At 42.2% G+C, this 16,028-nt stretch overlaps 1 protein-coding gene across 9 annotated transcripts in view; it reads left to right on the top strand.

Moving 5' to 3' along the window:
* GRAMD2B (GRAM domain containing 2B) overlaps nt 1-12,738 on the top strand; it is a 112,317-nt gene extending 99,579 nt beyond the window's left edge. For 3 of the 9 annotated variants that reach the window (XM_059418403.1, XM_059418405.1, XM_059418408.1), the window contains exons 9-15: nt 2,030-2,141; nt 2,692-2,814; nt 3,506-3,593; nt 4,500-4,604; nt 8,251-8,344; nt 9,001-9,081; nt 11,485-12,738. In XM_059418403.1, coding sequence (XP_059274386.1) covers nt 2,030-2,141; nt 2,692-2,814; nt 3,506-3,593; nt 4,500-4,604; nt 8,251-8,344; nt 9,001-9,081; nt 11,485-11,550 — 669 coding nt within the window. In that variant the 3' untranslated portion in view covers nt 11,551-12,738. Of the gene's footprint in view, nt 1-2,029; nt 2,142-2,691; nt 2,815-3,505; nt 3,594-4,499; nt 4,605-8,250; nt 8,345-8,996; nt 9,082-11,484 lie in introns of all 9 variants that reach the window. The other 6 variants (XM_059418409.1, XM_059418412.1, XM_059418406.1 and 3 more) reach the window with 5 other exon arrangements.
* The last annotated feature ends 3,290 nt before the right edge of the window (nt 12,739-16,028 follow it).

Genomic DNA, 16,028 nt, shown 5'->3' with positions numbered 1-16,028 from the left:
AAAGTAGTTCCCCCCATTTTTACCTATGATGCTGTGATGTCAGCCCAAGAGAGTCCTAGTCATATTTATTCAAGTCCTTATTCCCAAATTGATTCCTGTTAAATATCAGAATACCTTGAGTACAATAGTATGAGCCCATGACTCCCACATCTACAAATCTTCTGAGAGCTATTAAATAGTACAGGGACTGAAAACATGTACACATAAAAAGTCGTCCAAGAATGTTCACAGCTGGCACACCTGGGTGACTTAGTCAATTAAGTGTCTGCCTTCAGCTCAGTTCATGATCTTGTTGTCCCGGGACTGAGTCCCCCATCGAGCTCCCTGCTCAGCAGGGAGTCTGCTTCTCTCTCTCTCTCTCTCTCTCTCACTCTTTCTCTCTCTTTCTCGCTGTCTCTCAGGTGAATGGATAAAATCTTTAAAAAAAAAAAAAATGTTCACAGCTGAACTGTCTGTAATAGCTAAAAAACAAACAATTCTAATGTCCATCATCTGCTGAATGGATGAATAAAATGCCATATGTCCATACAATAGAATATTATTTGGCCATACAAAGGAAGGAGTACTGACACATACAACATGAAAGAACCTTGAACACATGACACTAGGCAAGAGAAGCCAGACTCAAAAGGCCACATACGGTAGGATTCCATTTATACAAAATGTCCCAAACAGACACCCTGACAGGGAAAGTAGAGGAGTGGTTGCCAAGGGATGGGGCAAGGGAGAAGTTAGAAGGGAGAAGCTTCTAGGTAAAGGGATTCACTTTGCGGGTGGTGGAAATGTGCTGAAATAAGACAATGGTGATGGCAGCATAACATTCTGATTATTCTAAAAACCACTAAATGGTATGCTTTAAATGATGATTTTTGTATCATTGAATTTTATCCCAATTAAAAAAAAAAAAAACCTTAGGGGAAAAAAGTAGTGGGAAGTTGTTTAAAAAAAAAAAAACAAAAAAAACCAAGATGTATAATTTGGAATCCAACAAACTTGGTTTCAAATCTGGCTTCCGCCCAGCTGAGTTATGCCATCAGAGAAGCGCTTTTAACTGCTGTGACTCAGTTTCTTCATCCAGCCAAATGCCAACTTCATGGTGTGGCTGTGAAGATTAAGTGCAGTCGTCGGTCTGAAGAGCTTTGCGTACTGCCTGATACATGATAGGCTTTCAGTCAGTAATTACTAAATCCAAGAGACTGGAATTCTTCAACTTTCTCTTTCCTATATATTTTTGCATGAAATTGAAATGAACTGAAATGAAATTGAAATGAATTATTGAAACGATCCAAAGATAGCCAGTGTAAGCTGAAAGGCTGGTCCTTTGCTATTTTGCAGCTAACTCAGCTGTGAAAATCTCAGCTTACTTGCACCTCCTGGCAGTGGGGAAGGGTACATTTTAATGACCCCTGTGGTCCCTTCAGTACTTAAGCACTTGGGGGAAACAAGTGGGATAAAAGTTAAACATCCCTGCTTTGTCCCTACTGCTCACACCTCTATCCTCCTTCTATAATTCACAAGTTATAGCACAGCCTCTCCTTTAATTTGGTTGGTGGAAAGGAGCTAAAACTTTGCTTTCAGTGTCTAATTTGTTAAAGGCATTTTTCCTTTCATTAAAATTCCTTTTTTTATACTGTGATTTAAAGAACACCTTTGCATTGAGAACATGGGTTTAGAAAACTGTGCTTCCATTTCTTTCCTCCGATATGTCTGTGCCGATCACTTTTTCTCATGACAGAATGCTAATGAGACTTTTCCAGTTGGACCCTGGAAGCTTTTTCAATCATCAGCAGTGCTTTTTCTAAACATTTGTTGTTTCAAACAAGTTGGCCACTGTTGATAGGATTTTAACGGCCCAGAAAAATCTGTTTGGTCACCAGATACTCTGATCTGTTGGGGAAATCCCAGGGGTATGGGGTAATCCTCCCTTCTTTATCAGTGTTTTATAAGTGAGGCCCAAGTGTGGGGGTTACAGAGGCCTGTCTGTTTACTGAGGGGAATTGGACTCTGTACACTTCCTTGTTTCCTTCAGGATTTCAACGATGAATTCTCAGATCTGGATGGAGTGGTTCGACAAAGAAGGCAAGACATGGAAGGATACAGCAGCTCTGGTTCTCAGACTCCCGAATCTGAGAACTCTCGAGGTCTGAGAAATTTCTGTATGTTACCTAAAGTATACAGATATCCTCATCTCACGCCTATAAAACAAAACAAAACCAACAAAAACCACCTTGCCAATCAGGAAGGGACTAATTAACAATTAAAATTCGATAAGAGACTCTGGAGAAAGGGTCGTTTGAAAGTTTCAGGGAAAAGAATTGTCTGCTTGGTTAAAAAAAAATTCTCTTTATACACATTTAATAAATCTCTTAAATTGACATCATATTAGGGCAGTTCAGAGAGAAACACACAAAATGTTTTGTTTTGTTTTACCTCTTCTTTCAATCATATTGTTCACTGTTCTAGCTGAATGGGCCCAGTGAGTTAGTGGGCTAAGGACAGACTGTCCTTGTATCATTTTCTTACTTCTTAAGCATTGAATTTCAATACCTAGCCACTGAACCAAATTGTGAGAAGATCCATTTATATTCTCAGCCATTATGCATGTTGTGAGATTAATTTGCTTTGTGGTTGATGCTGTGTTTTTAAATGCACTGGGAAGGAAACTTAGCCAGCCCCATTTTGGCTTGATAGATTTCCATGTGACAGAATCCCAGACAGTTCTGAACGTCTCCAAGGGAGAAACAAAACCAATCCGGGCAGATGCCCATGTGAATAGAGTGCCTGAAGGAAAAGCCAAGAGTCTCCCTGTACATGGTAAGGAACAGAATGTCTTGGGTAAGGGAGTGTGGTAGTCATCAGCTTGTAACTTTTCAAGGACCCCCCATATATCAGGGGCCCCTGGGTGGCTCATTTAAGCATCCCACTCTTCGTTTTGGCTCAGGACATGATCTCAGAGTCCTGGGATCAATCCCTGCATTGCCCTCAGTGCTCTGTGGGGAGTCGGCTTCTCCCTCTCCCTCTGCCCCTCCTTCTCACTCAATAAATAAAATCTTCAATAAAAAATAAAGGGCACCCATATTTCAGTTTATGACTGCCTTTCATATTCCCACCCCTCCTTTCCTACTGTAGGTCTTTGTTCTGTGCATATTAATTCATGCACTCATTCAACAAACATTATCCAGTTTTGTGCTTTATTGTGAGGGATACAGAGGTGACTTGTCTTCCTGGAGGTCCCTTCATTATTTATAGTGTCTTGAGAATGTTACTCAAAAACTGGTGATGAAACTCAAATTAAATTATTGCTTACTTAATAAGTATTCTAATAGCTGTTTACCAATTATACTGATATGAGAGCAAGGACAGACACCTGGAAGGCTTCAGTGTTTTCTTCAGTGTCTATTATCCTGGAATAATTACCTCTTTCAAGTACCTCTTCCCTGCAGGGACTTTGCTGGATGAAGGAGGTGTGTTGTAGTTTTAAAACCATTTTTTCTTCTCCCAACAGGTCAGTCAGAAACCACTGGAGTCCTACACAAATTCAAGTCTCAGACATGTACGACTCTCCACCATATTCTTATATTTTACGCAATTGTGTAAGTAGATGAATTTACTATGAGTGACTTAAAATCATTCATTTCTCTAAAAGAACAGTCTCACGGTTCCAAGAGTCCTTGTAAATCTCAGTTGTCTCTCATGTGACCCATATCTTACCTTTGACAGTTTTGTCTCCTATTCCAACATTTTGTTTTCCTTAGGCTTAGGTTACATTTTCCTATTCATTCCCTTATTTAAATAAATGGAAGGAAGGAAGACCAAATTGGGCCAATTCCAGCAGAGGACTACGTTATGAGTGGATACTATTAGTAAGAAAACTGTTCTGTGAATGATGAAGCATCTTTGGCCTTACTATTTATCTTCTCATCTATCCCATGTTCTCTGGACAGAGGCCAAAACAACTTCCAAATACCATCATGCCTTTTACTGTGAAAACTCTGGCATAACTTGAAGACCTTTCCTCCTCAGCTTCCAGCCTTTAACCAATTGTTTTTCTGAAAATAGGCTGACCCAGTTCTAGGTTCTCCTTACTACCAGGGAGAATGTGCCCAGTTTGGTTTCCAGATAAAGAAGGGAACTTGTGAGTCACCAGAGAACGAGACTGGGCACTCACTGGCCAGGCCCTCCTAGTAAGGGACACAGCACCGCAGGGGAGGAGCACAGGCTTGGTAATCCACCTTGGGCATAGCCTTGAGGGACCCTAGTAGAATGGCCATTGTTTATAAATTGAGGAACCTGGATCAGAAGATTTTAAATCCTATTTTCGCTCTCAAGTTTTGTGACAAGCCATCAGCCTATTGAAAAAAAGACCTTTTTCAAGTCTCTCTGGCAAGTTAATTTTGGAAAATACCTTGCCTTAAAGATACAACACTGGCCCTGAGTTGATAGTTTCATGAATGTCAGTTCATGAACCTATTAAGAATTTCTCTTTTATCCCTTTCCAGTGTCTGTGCACTAATCATCTCGACCTTCTACATGAGATACAGAATTAATACTCTGGAGGAGAGGCTGGGGTCACTAACCTCCATCGTGGACACTCATCATCAGGAGTAAGACGATTCCCTCCCGTGCTATCATCTGCTTGCTCCTGAGACTAGTCTAATGTTGGGTGCTTACCATCCTTCTTAGCAAATGTGAACTGAGGTTACATTCCATAGGAGACATTTTGTTAAGTGCATCCAGGGGGGATAAAGGGGTGGGTGGGAGGGTCCTAGAAATGAATGCCTGGATTCTGAACTGTTCTTGCTAGAGTGTTGCCAGATTATCAAGAAACATGCCTGATTTTACATTATCTTGTTCTGGTAGCCCAAGACTCAGCTGTGACCTTGGCCCACTTAGTAAAATATACCAGTTTATCTTACTAAAATGGCAGTGAGTGAAGACACTAATAGGAAAGAAGCAATTCAAATAGCTCAGCTCATTTATCACATATTAACTCTTTACATTAACTCATATATTCACAAAATTCTTGAGTACTTTTAAGATCTCTGTGACTAGTATTAGCTGAATACATCTGTGAAGATTTTCTATCTCACCCACTCAGAGCTCATTCCTTCAAATCCATATACATAAGGATTTTGATCCATTACCAAAAAGTGAAATAAATTACTCCATGTTAGAAAGCATATTTGTAACACAAGTTAGTTTGTTTGTTTGTTTCTTTCTTTCTTTCTTTCTTATTTAAACTGTTGGGTTTTTCTTTTTTAGTTTAAGTAATCTCTACACCCAACATCGGGCTCAAACTCATGACCCAGAAATCAAGAGTCACGAGCTCTTCTGAGCCAGCCAGTGCCCAACTCAATTTCTACAAGTAGTGATACTCATTTACAGAGCTTATACCACCTACTAGAGACTCTATTAAAATAGATAACATGCGGGGTGCTTGGGTGGCATAGTTGGTTAAGCAGCTGCCCTCAGCTCAGGTCATGATTCCAGGGTACTGAGATCAAGTCCCACATCAGGTTCCCTGCTCAGCAGAGAGCCTGCTACTCTCTCTCCCTCTGCCTGTCACTCTGCTTACTTGTGCTCTCGCTCTGTCAAATAAATAAATAAAATCTTTTTAAAAAGTTATGGTGAACATAAAATTAGAGAGAATTGCACATATATATATATGTAATTTTTGTTGTTGTTGTTGTTTGTTTTGTTTTGTTTTTTTAAGATTTTATTTATTTATTTGACAGACAGCACCATAGCCTTTTAAGACAACTTTTATTCCCATTTTACAGATGAGGAAAACGAAGACCCAGAGAAATAATTTACTGTCATACAGTTTATAATAAAATCAGGTCTCAGATGCAAGTCAGTATGACTACACGGAGGACAGGCTTTCCCATCTACCAGTGGCTTGGTTGTGAGGAACAGCCTAGGAACTGGATTAGGCTGTAGAGAGTGTGCTTCAGAATCATCTGATGGCTTGTTAAAACAGACTGCAGGGCCCCTCCCCAGAGTTTCTGATGCACTAGAATGGAGGGCCCAAGAATTTGCATTTCTGTCAAGTTCCTAGGTGATGCTGATGGTGCTGGCATGGGTCTGTACTTGGAGAATTACTAGATAATGCCATTCTAGGGCCTCTTTATGCTCAAATAATGACCTAAAGTCTCGTTCTGTGGCTTACATGTCTGCTGGCATACAGGTTCTTTCTGAACCATAACATATACTGTTGAGCCAATATAGTGGAAACATAAAGAACAGTCTAGAATAGATTTATACCCTGCCCTTACTTTCTCCCTTCTTGTTCAATATGCTAACATACTTAGGCCAGAGTAATATCGTGTGCCCTCCTAGTTCACTATCATATACAGGATTGGTTTTTTGTTTTTGTTTTTGTTTTCTTTAAAAGAGAGAGATCACAAATAGGCAGAGAAGCAGGCAGGGCCGGGCGGGGTGGGGGGGGGGGAGTCGGCTCCCTGCTGTGCAGAGGGCCTGATGTGGGGCTCAATCCCAGGACCCTGAGATCACAACCCAAGCAGAAGGCAGAGGCTTAACCCACTGAGCCACCCAGGCGCCCGAGGGTTGTTTTTTTTTTTTAACAAAAATGTACTTTATGTCTGATTTTATCATTTTGTTAACTTGGTGATGATGAGGGGGAAACTCCCGCTAAAAAGAACAAAGGGAATATTCATTCCACTATTTACTCAACATGGGGCTTCTGGGTGGCTCAGTCATTAGGAGTCTGCCTTTTGCTCAGGTCATGAACCCAGGGTCCTGGAATTGAGCCCTACATTGGGCCCCCTGCTCAGTGGGGAATCTGCTAATCGCTCTCCCTCTGCCTGTCACTGTCCCTACTTGTGTGGGCTCTCTCTCAAATAAATAAAGATTTTGTATGTATTTATTTGATAGAGAAGGAGCACAAGAGTAGGAAGGGTCAGAGGGAGACGCAGACTCCCCTGAGCAAGGAGCCTAATGCAGGACTTGATCCAGGACCCGGGATCATGACGTAGGCCGAAGGCAGACACCTAACCAACTGAGCCAACCAGTTGCCCATAAAAAAAATCTAAAAAAAAAAAAAAAAAAAAAAAACACGAAACAAGAAACAACCCAGGAAGAAGTAGTGTAAAGAATCTTCATTTAAAGGAAAAAATCACAAAGATTATGACATGGGACCAAGAACACCCATGATGGGAAGAATATGTTCATAAAGTGATTTATAAGACCTGAGCCTAATCTTCCTTTCACCAAGGTGATCCAGCCAGGCTGCCCCATAGTTGGATCCACACTTGTAAGTGGGTCGGTTAGTGGTCGCAGAATCCATTCCTTTTAGTGGCTTTGTCGGTGCATCAGTAGCCTGTATGCTCTCAAAATTTCATGTTGATCCATCAGTTCCATGGATCTCCGTTCTCTCTAGACACTGACAGATTCCCATTCAGCTTCCTGTCTGGGATCTAAGATTTTGATGGTGCGGCTCAGGGATACAGAAAGCTGTTTGTTTTTAGTACTAGTATACAGAAAAACATCTAATTCCTTTCTTAATGTTTAGAGGGTCCTTAGTCATTCACCAAGTACCTGTGTTAAATAATTAGACCCATCACTGCCATCTAAAACCTTAATGGCTAAATAAATTACAGCCAAGAAATATGGAGAAGCTAGAGACCATGGTTCTTAACCTTAACATGAAAATCTGCTCAAAGGTGTTAGACCACTTCTCCAGGAAAATGTACACACAGCGCTCAATTTCCTACAGTTTCAGCTGGTATGGGACCCCACTGAGCCCTGGGGAAGAGCCCATGCTGTAAATACTTGAAACGGTACACAACGAATCCATGTTCCCTTGTAAGACAAGGCCAGCTCCATGGGCATGGCAAATCCCAAACTAGAAAAGTCTTGCACTTGAGCAGCAATTTGACTAAAACTCCTGTGTAAATAAATGGTCTCTCCTCCAAAAATAAGTCTGTGACTGAGAAGAGCAGTAATTCTCACTCATTTCTGGTCTGGTGGGGACAGCAAGGATATTCGAGGTGAACAAGAGGTCTAAGAAGCCATGTGCTGGAGCACTTTTTTTGGTTCGGAAGCCAAGGTACAACACGGCCACTTCCACAAAAACAGGTTAAGAGATGTCCAGCCTTTCCAGTGTTAACAAGTGAAATGCTCACGCCTGACGACTGTAACCCAGTTTTCTATACAAATAAATTTTAAATGTGTTCATTCCACTTCCTTTGCCACCGCTGCACATAATCATTTTTCTCTTTGTTCTTACAGACAGACAGCACCATCCGGCCTGGGGTCACAAGTACAATTAAATGTGGAGGTCCTCTGCCAAGAGCTGACGGCTAACATAATGAAATTAGAAAAGGTGACTCACATATTTCCTGGGCTGGGGTGAGAGCCGTGGTGTCTGCTGATGGCCAGACAGCACGGGTCACGCACACAAACACCGGCACGGGGTAGCAAGCAGCCTCCGTGAGCAGAGCCAGCCAGGGAATGTCATTGTAAATGGGAAAAAGAGTATTTTTTTTAATTCCACCCAGAAACAGATTTCAGTCTCACTCTCCGTGTGGGTACATCTTTGACTTTTCCTCCTTAGAAAGATTTCTCTCTACCACAAGGGCCCGATGGCCAGTGACCACTGACACAGGGCTCAGTGGAAGGGACACAGCAGGAAGTGTCCTCACCACAGAGTGGGCCCCAGCCGCACCCAGGCCGATTGTTGCCATCCATGAAATACTGTGTTCAGTCTGTTGGAACCCCTGCCAGATGGATGTCACTGTTCTGTCTGGCAGACAAAGAGTCCAAGTTTCCGAGTAACTCGCTCAAAGAGACACACAGAGAAAGTTGGCAGATCTGGAATGTGAACCAGGTCTGATTCCACTGTTGTGTTTGCTGCTCCTCACAGGCCAACCTGAGGCCTTGCCAGTAAACCTCTGATGTACATTTACCCTCTAGAATTATCTAACAGTAGGGCAGTTTTCGAGCAGATCTGTCCTAAAACCTGTCATTCTTCGAAGCCAGGAGGAGGGCGTACAGGAAGATTGGCACAGGAGAACCGGCCCAGAATTAAACCTAACTAACATTTCTTCACCTCTCCTTCCGGTATGTCCCTCTCTTCCATCTGGTGGTTTGTTTCTGCCCTAAACCTTAAGGAACGGTTTCAGGTACAGGGGTTCTGTTTAGACTGTTACCACAAATGCCCAGCGTAGCTCTCCCTAACAGTGCAGTTATGTTTACCTGGTAAGAAATGTGAAATACAAATTAGCCAAATGATGTTGGTTTTGCTAAACTAAATGGTGGTTAGCACTCAGTTACTGAAGGATTGAGAGCCAAGGAGTTTCCAAAGTTCTGCTTGAAACTGAAGGATGACCTAGAATTCCTACTGAATCTATGGACAAACTTGGAAACTTTTCCTCTTCTTAATCCAAAATCATCCTAGAGAAAGTCGGTTGTAGCCACACAGAGTTTTCTTTTCTAAAATGTGAGTTGCTGAGAGTTGAAGAGATGTTTTTTATAAGTGCCCCGCCATGCTTACAGACGTCAGGCTTCCACACTGGCCTGGAGAACAGGTTGGTCATCATTCTCCATCCAGTTGCTCACACTGGTACGCAAGGGCATTTTGGGGCTAGAAGCACCCAAATTCCTGCCCGTCCCCTTTTGCACTCCCTCCCACTCTGGTGCCAGACCCAGCTAGGGCCCCCCACGCTGTAATGAGGGACAGAACCTGTCCACAGGGGGCAGACAGACATAGCTGTGTCTCCTGCCTTCCGCCTCAGCTTCTTCTAGAGCCCAGCTCCTCGGCTCGGAGGCCTGCACTCCCACCAGAAACCTAGGTCCCGAAGCAGCAGTAGTAAAATAAGTGGAGTTAGGCCCCCGTGCTGTGTGGAAGTTCTAAAAGTTGTAAGTTGCCCACACAGCTCAAAGGACTCTGGGCATGAACAATCCTGCTCTGGTTCACAGGTCCGCCCCGCTCTGCAGAGGCTGTCTGCAGCGGGGGGCGCAGACTCGAGGTGCACTCACGGCTGCCCCCCCCCAGCTTTTACTTCCAGGTTTCTGTCTTTGGAGGTGTGTTTTAGATATTTTGATTATCAGGGACTTTATGTCCTTTCTTTTTCTTCCTTCGTACACCTGCTTTTCTGTTTACCTCCGGTCCTGTGGAGTACGTAGGAAAGCCAGGGCAGAGTAACAGGGTGGGGACAAAGGCAATGGTCATGAGATAAATAAGTAAACTTATTGTCTGAGAGCCGCAAATGACATTCATGGCGGAGCAGAAGCAGCAGACCTCTGTTTTCACCCTTCATCTGCCACTGAGTATGTGGCTGATCTCCCAGTTCGTGTGTGAAACCTGTGTGTGGTGGCGGAGGGCACTGAGGGGAGCACCTGTGAAGTTCCCGGCACAGACGTCCTAGATGCTTTGCTCCTCACCAACCCTGGGTGCCTGCAGGACATCACAGACTGGTCTATAGAAATAGATAGGGGCTCAGGGGGTTAAAGCCTCTGCCTTTGGCTCGGGTTATGATCTCAGGGTCCTGGGATCGAGCCCCGTGTTAGGCTTTCTCCTCGGCAGGGAGCCTGCTTCCCCCACCTTTCTCTCTGCCTGCTTGTGATCTCTGTCAAATAAATAAATAAAATTAAAAAAAAAAAAAAAAGGAAGTAGATACTACCTGGGGCACCTGGGTGGCTCAGTCAGTGGAGCATCTGACTCTTGTTTTCAGCTCAGGTCATGATCTCCAGGTGGCTCGATGGAGCCCCATATCCGGCTCAGTGGGGAGTCTGCTGGAGTTTCTCTCTCCCTCTCCCACCTTGTGCTTGTACTCACTCTCTCAAAAAAAAAAAAAAAAAGAGGTTTATATATATATATATATATATATATACACACACACACACACACACACACACACACAAACACGTGTGTGTGTGTATCTTTTCTTTCATGGGGTTCCCCACTCCCATCACCATACTGCTTGTTGAGAATTCCTTGCTTAGAATTCCTGAAAGTTCACTTACTCAGCAAATATCTACTGAGCACATTTCTAATGCCCAACACTGTCCTGTGGTCTCAAGATCCAAAGATATGTCACGGACCTGGGCCTGTGAAACTCAGTCTTCTGGGAAATGGGTAATATCTCGTAGGAGTGTTCAACTTTGATGGTTTGAGTCAGACACCACAGGACACACATGCTCCATAAGGCTCAGTTTCCCATTATCTGTATTTAGGTCACACATGGTGCTGTGAAGGCTTTTTGTTCTTTTCCTTCCATCTGATTTCTTTTGGTCTCTCCTAACATTTGCATCTTTGTGCCACTCTTCGTTTTTAGCCCCCCCCCCTTTTTTTTTCATCTTAAAGTGGATTATCAACAGAGTTTATTTCCATTAAGCAGCATTTGCCTGATCTCCACTGAATGTGGGAGCCGCTTTTTATTCAACGTAGAATAGATGAATCTCAGACATTATCCAGATCATGGCAAATGGGCTCTTGGTAGAAGCCATTCTATTTAGGAACAGGAACTTCTCTCTTGTTATTTCCAGATACAAAACAACCTCCAGAAGCTGCTTGAGAATGGTGACTGACAGACCGGGTCAATCGTTCAGGCCGACATGATACCTCGCTCGCGCATCCCTTTGGAGAAGGTGCTCCCCGAGGCATTCTGGTGGAGCGCTCCCTGCTGGCCAGAGGAGCGGGCTGACCAGCATCCCCAGCCATGTTTGCACTTGGAGGTCTCCAGCTCAGGAAGGGGGGGAGGGGGAATAATTCTGGTTCCTGTGCAATAAACATTGACCCTGTCTCTCTGAGGAAGTTTTCAGTGCTGCTGCCCGAACAGCGGGCAGAGGTCTCTGGAAGGGCCTGGTGGACACTCTCGGGTGATTATGGTGCCACGGTTCTCGTGACTGTATCAGCAAACACACTCCACTCCGTGCCTTTTTAGTCCTTTCTGTGCTCCTTTTCTCTCCTTTACACCCCTCTGAACCAGCGTTCCAACGAAGGGAGAGATCATGTGCCAAAAACCTGATACGGTCCTTTCAAGAATGAGCCCTGGTTCTCCAAAACAGACTTGCCTCAAAGAACACCAGCATTTTTTTTTTTTCTTTTCCGCCCTTCTGCTGTTCTGTTCTGCTTTAAATCACCCTGCGTACCTTCTCAATTCAGTACGGACAAGAATATCACAAAGCAGATTAGAAGTACCCCGTTTATGTTGTGCTTTGTTCCTGTAACTAATACTTAATTGGACTGATCGTCACCCGGCCCAGATCAAGAATCTATGACCACATGCAACTGAAGTACTAAATTAAACTTACTCAAAACCAAAACTAATCTTTAAACCAAAAAGTACAATATGATTTGATACTGGATGAAAAACGCTGAATTTTTAAGTTTATAGGTGGATGATGTTAGTTTTGAAACAGGCTGCCTGCATGGAATGCTGAAACCCCTCCCAGCATGACAAATGAATGCTTCTCTCTTGCTGACCAGAAGAAGTGACTGGCGGTTTCCTAACTTCTATTTACCATATGGGTTGGCTGGGTTTTATTAATTATTTAGGTACCATAAGATCTGTAATATAAATGATACTCTGTTTCTATTGGCAATGCATTTTATAATCATTTCTATGAAATGTACTTTGTTTAATCAGATAAGCTAATAAATGAATTGGTTACATCATTTATATTTGTTAGCCTGTTGGACAAGAACTGTGCCTGGTGCACCACCCCACACCCCCGGCTTTTAATAAATACTCATTGGCTAAAATGCCCTGCTAACACTGTGTTCTGTCCATTTGTAAACTCATTTAACTAAGACAACGTGGCCTTTTTAACTGCTTCTCCCCTCCTCTCTACTATTTCCAACTCACCCATACTTCTCTCTTCCCAAGTATCCATTTCAAAACTTCAAAATAATTTTAAATTCTGGGGTGGCAATGATACAGGGGAAAGAAAATGAACTTTTTTTTTTTTTTTTTTAAGATTTTATTTATTTATTTGTCAGAGAGAGAGCAAGCGAGAGAGAGCACAGGCAGACAGAGTGGAAGGCAGAGTCAGAAGGAGAAGCAGGCTCCCTGCGGAGCAAGGAGCCCGATGTGGGACTCGATCCCAGGACGCTGGGATCATGACCTGAGCCGAAGGCAACTGCTTAACCAACTGAGCCACCCAGGCGTCCCAAGAAAATGAACTTTTAAATCATAAAAATAATGCTTTATTCTTGGGTTCATGCTTTATAAGTTGTGTGACCTGGAGATCTTTGTCCTTTTCCCCCGTTTTATGTATGTGACTAAAAGTACCAACAAAAAGTATCACTGAGAGGATCAAATATGATATCTCTAGAGCCCATCAGTGTCATGCCAATAGTATACTCTCATAACAAGGGCCATATTCATTCTTTTTCAAAATGTTCTCATGTCTGACATTCCAGTTTCATAAAAGTTCTAAGTCAGTATAGTCCAAACCCATTAGAAATTCAAGAATGGGTAAACTACCTACACCTATACAGAGAAATTTTACAACATATGAAAAGCTTTGTATGCCCAATGTATTATATTAAATACCCAATGTATTAAAAGGTTTAAATTTCACAGTAAAGAAAACAAAACTAAAAGGCAACCTTCAGAATAGGAGAAGGTATTTGCAAATAACACATCCAATAAAGAATTAGTACCTAAAAAATATAAAGAACTTACACCCCCCCCAAAAGAAGACATCCAGATAGTAAACAGACACATGAAAAGATGTTCAGCATCACTGACCGTCAGGGAAATGCAAAGAAAAGTACAATGATCCATCACCTCACAACTGTCAGAATAGCTAAAATAAAAAACACAAGACACAACAGGTGTTGGTGAGAATGTGGAGGAAAAAGAACCCTTGTGCACTGTTGGTGGGAATGCAAACTGGTGCAGTCACTCTGGAAAACAGTATGGCGCTTCCTCAGAAAGTTAAAAATACAACTACCCTATGATTCGGGAATCACACTACTGCATATTTACCCACAGTGGATATAAAATGACTTATTTCAAAGGGATACATGCACTCCTGCTTATAGCAGCATTATTTACAATAGCCAAATTACAGCAGCAGCCCAAGTGCCCATTGAAAGATGAAGAAGTGATACAGAGAGACAGTGATATATGAGAGAATAATACGTATATATCACTGTGTGTATACATAACAATGGAATATTATTCAGCTATAAAGAGGAATGAAATCTTGCCATTTGCAATCACATGGATGGAGCTAGAGGGTGTTATGCTAAGTGAAATAATTCTGTCAGAGAAAAACAAAACCACCTGATTTCACTCATATAAGGAATTTAAGAAATAGAAGAACAAAGGGAAAAAATAGAGACACCAAGAAAAAGACTCAACCCCCGAGAACAAACTGATGGCTACCAGAGGGGAGGTAGATGGGGGGAATAGGTGACACAGGTGATGAGGATTAAAGAGTACACTTGCCAAAAAAAGGTCTGAATTTCAGGAATTGGTAATCTCTCTAGGAATTTATCCTGAAGCAATAGGCAGAGATCTAATCTAAGATTTATATGCAAGAATATTCTTTGAGAAATTATGACTGCAAAATACTACAGATTTTAAGCATTCAATAGCAGAACAATTAAATCATAGAACTATGGAGAACTGTCAAAGCATTGTCTAAGAATGGCATCAAATATACCATTAAAATGTGAGGCACAAAACTATATGGTATGATCATAATTTCTGAAGAAATTCCTATATATATGTGTCTATACACATACATACATGTATATATATGATATGTGTATACATGTCTATACACATATATATAGGAATTTCTTCAGAAATTATGATTTCTGACACTGACATTGCCTATCTTCTCTAAATTTGGTACAATGAGCAGTTACTACCTTTTGTTAATCAGAGAAGTTGATCAGAAACATTACATGGCTCTCAGCAGGGAAGGAGATCTTACTATTGTGCCCACCCCGCCCATAACACAGCCCCTAGTTCTGTACCACGAGCGCCTTCTTTAGTTGTCATTCCAACATGCACCACAGTTTTTCCCCAAAGAGAGAACACATCATTTTTAAATTATAGTGACTATTTTTGCTCTGGGTATGCTGTTACTTGGTTTTTTGTTTTATTTTGTTTTACTTTTGTTTTTTCTTTTTCATTAATAGCTCCTAAATCTAAATCTGGTACAGATGGGTCTGAATGATGTCCATATGCCAGTCCAATATGCAGGTCATATGCCTACTTATTATCCAAGGAAGCATGGGGGAGTAAGCATCTGGGATTTTTCAGCCTCTACCACCGAGATTAAAAATGTAGGGAATTCTATGGGGTGCCTGGGTGGCTCAGTGGGTTAAGGCCTTTGCCTTCGGTTCAGGTCATGATCCTAGGGTCCTGGGATAGAGCCCCATGTCGGGCTCTCCACTTGGCGCGGAGCCTGCTTCCTCCTTTCTCTCTGCCTGTCTCTCTGCCTACTTGTGATCTCTGTCTGTCAAATAAATAAATAAAATCTTTGAAAATCAATTTAGAGAATTCTTTTTTTTTTTTAAAGATTTTATTTATTTATTTGACAGACAGAGATCACAAGTAGGCAGAGAGACAGGCAGAGAGAAAGGAGGAAGCAGAGGCTCTCTGCTCAGCAGGGAGCCTGATGCGGGACTCAATCCCAGGGGCCGATTCGGGACTCAATCCCAGGACCCCGAGATCATGACCTGAGCTGAAGGCAGCGGCTTAACCCACTGAGCCACTCAGGCGCCCTTTAGGGAATTCTAAAGTAGAAAAGAGTTCCAGACGTTGAGCCGTCCCAATAACAGCAAATGTCCAGCATATACCTTACGTTTTAAAACTTCAGCATTACCTTTCAGAAAAAACAACAACTTAAAAAGAGATTAACTGGTTGTATTTCTACTTCTGTGCATCCTAATATATATTTCATCATAAATGATGAAATATATACTATTTGGATGAGCAGAAACCAGCAACTTCACATAAACTAAAAATGCAATTATTATTGATCTCTCAAGCTTTGTGAATATTTAAGATACTTTCCTACATAGACTCCACAACACTCCA

Source organism: Mustela nigripes, chromosome 12 (assembly GCF_022355385.1).
Source record: "Mustela nigripes isolate SB6536 chromosome 12, MUSNIG.SB6536, whole genome shotgun sequence".
NCBI lineage: Eukaryota > Metazoa > Chordata > Mammalia > Carnivora > Mustelidae > Mustela > Mustela nigripes.
The sequence above is the reverse complement of the archived record's forward strand: the minus strand, read 5'-3'. Positions and strand labels throughout refer to the sequence as shown.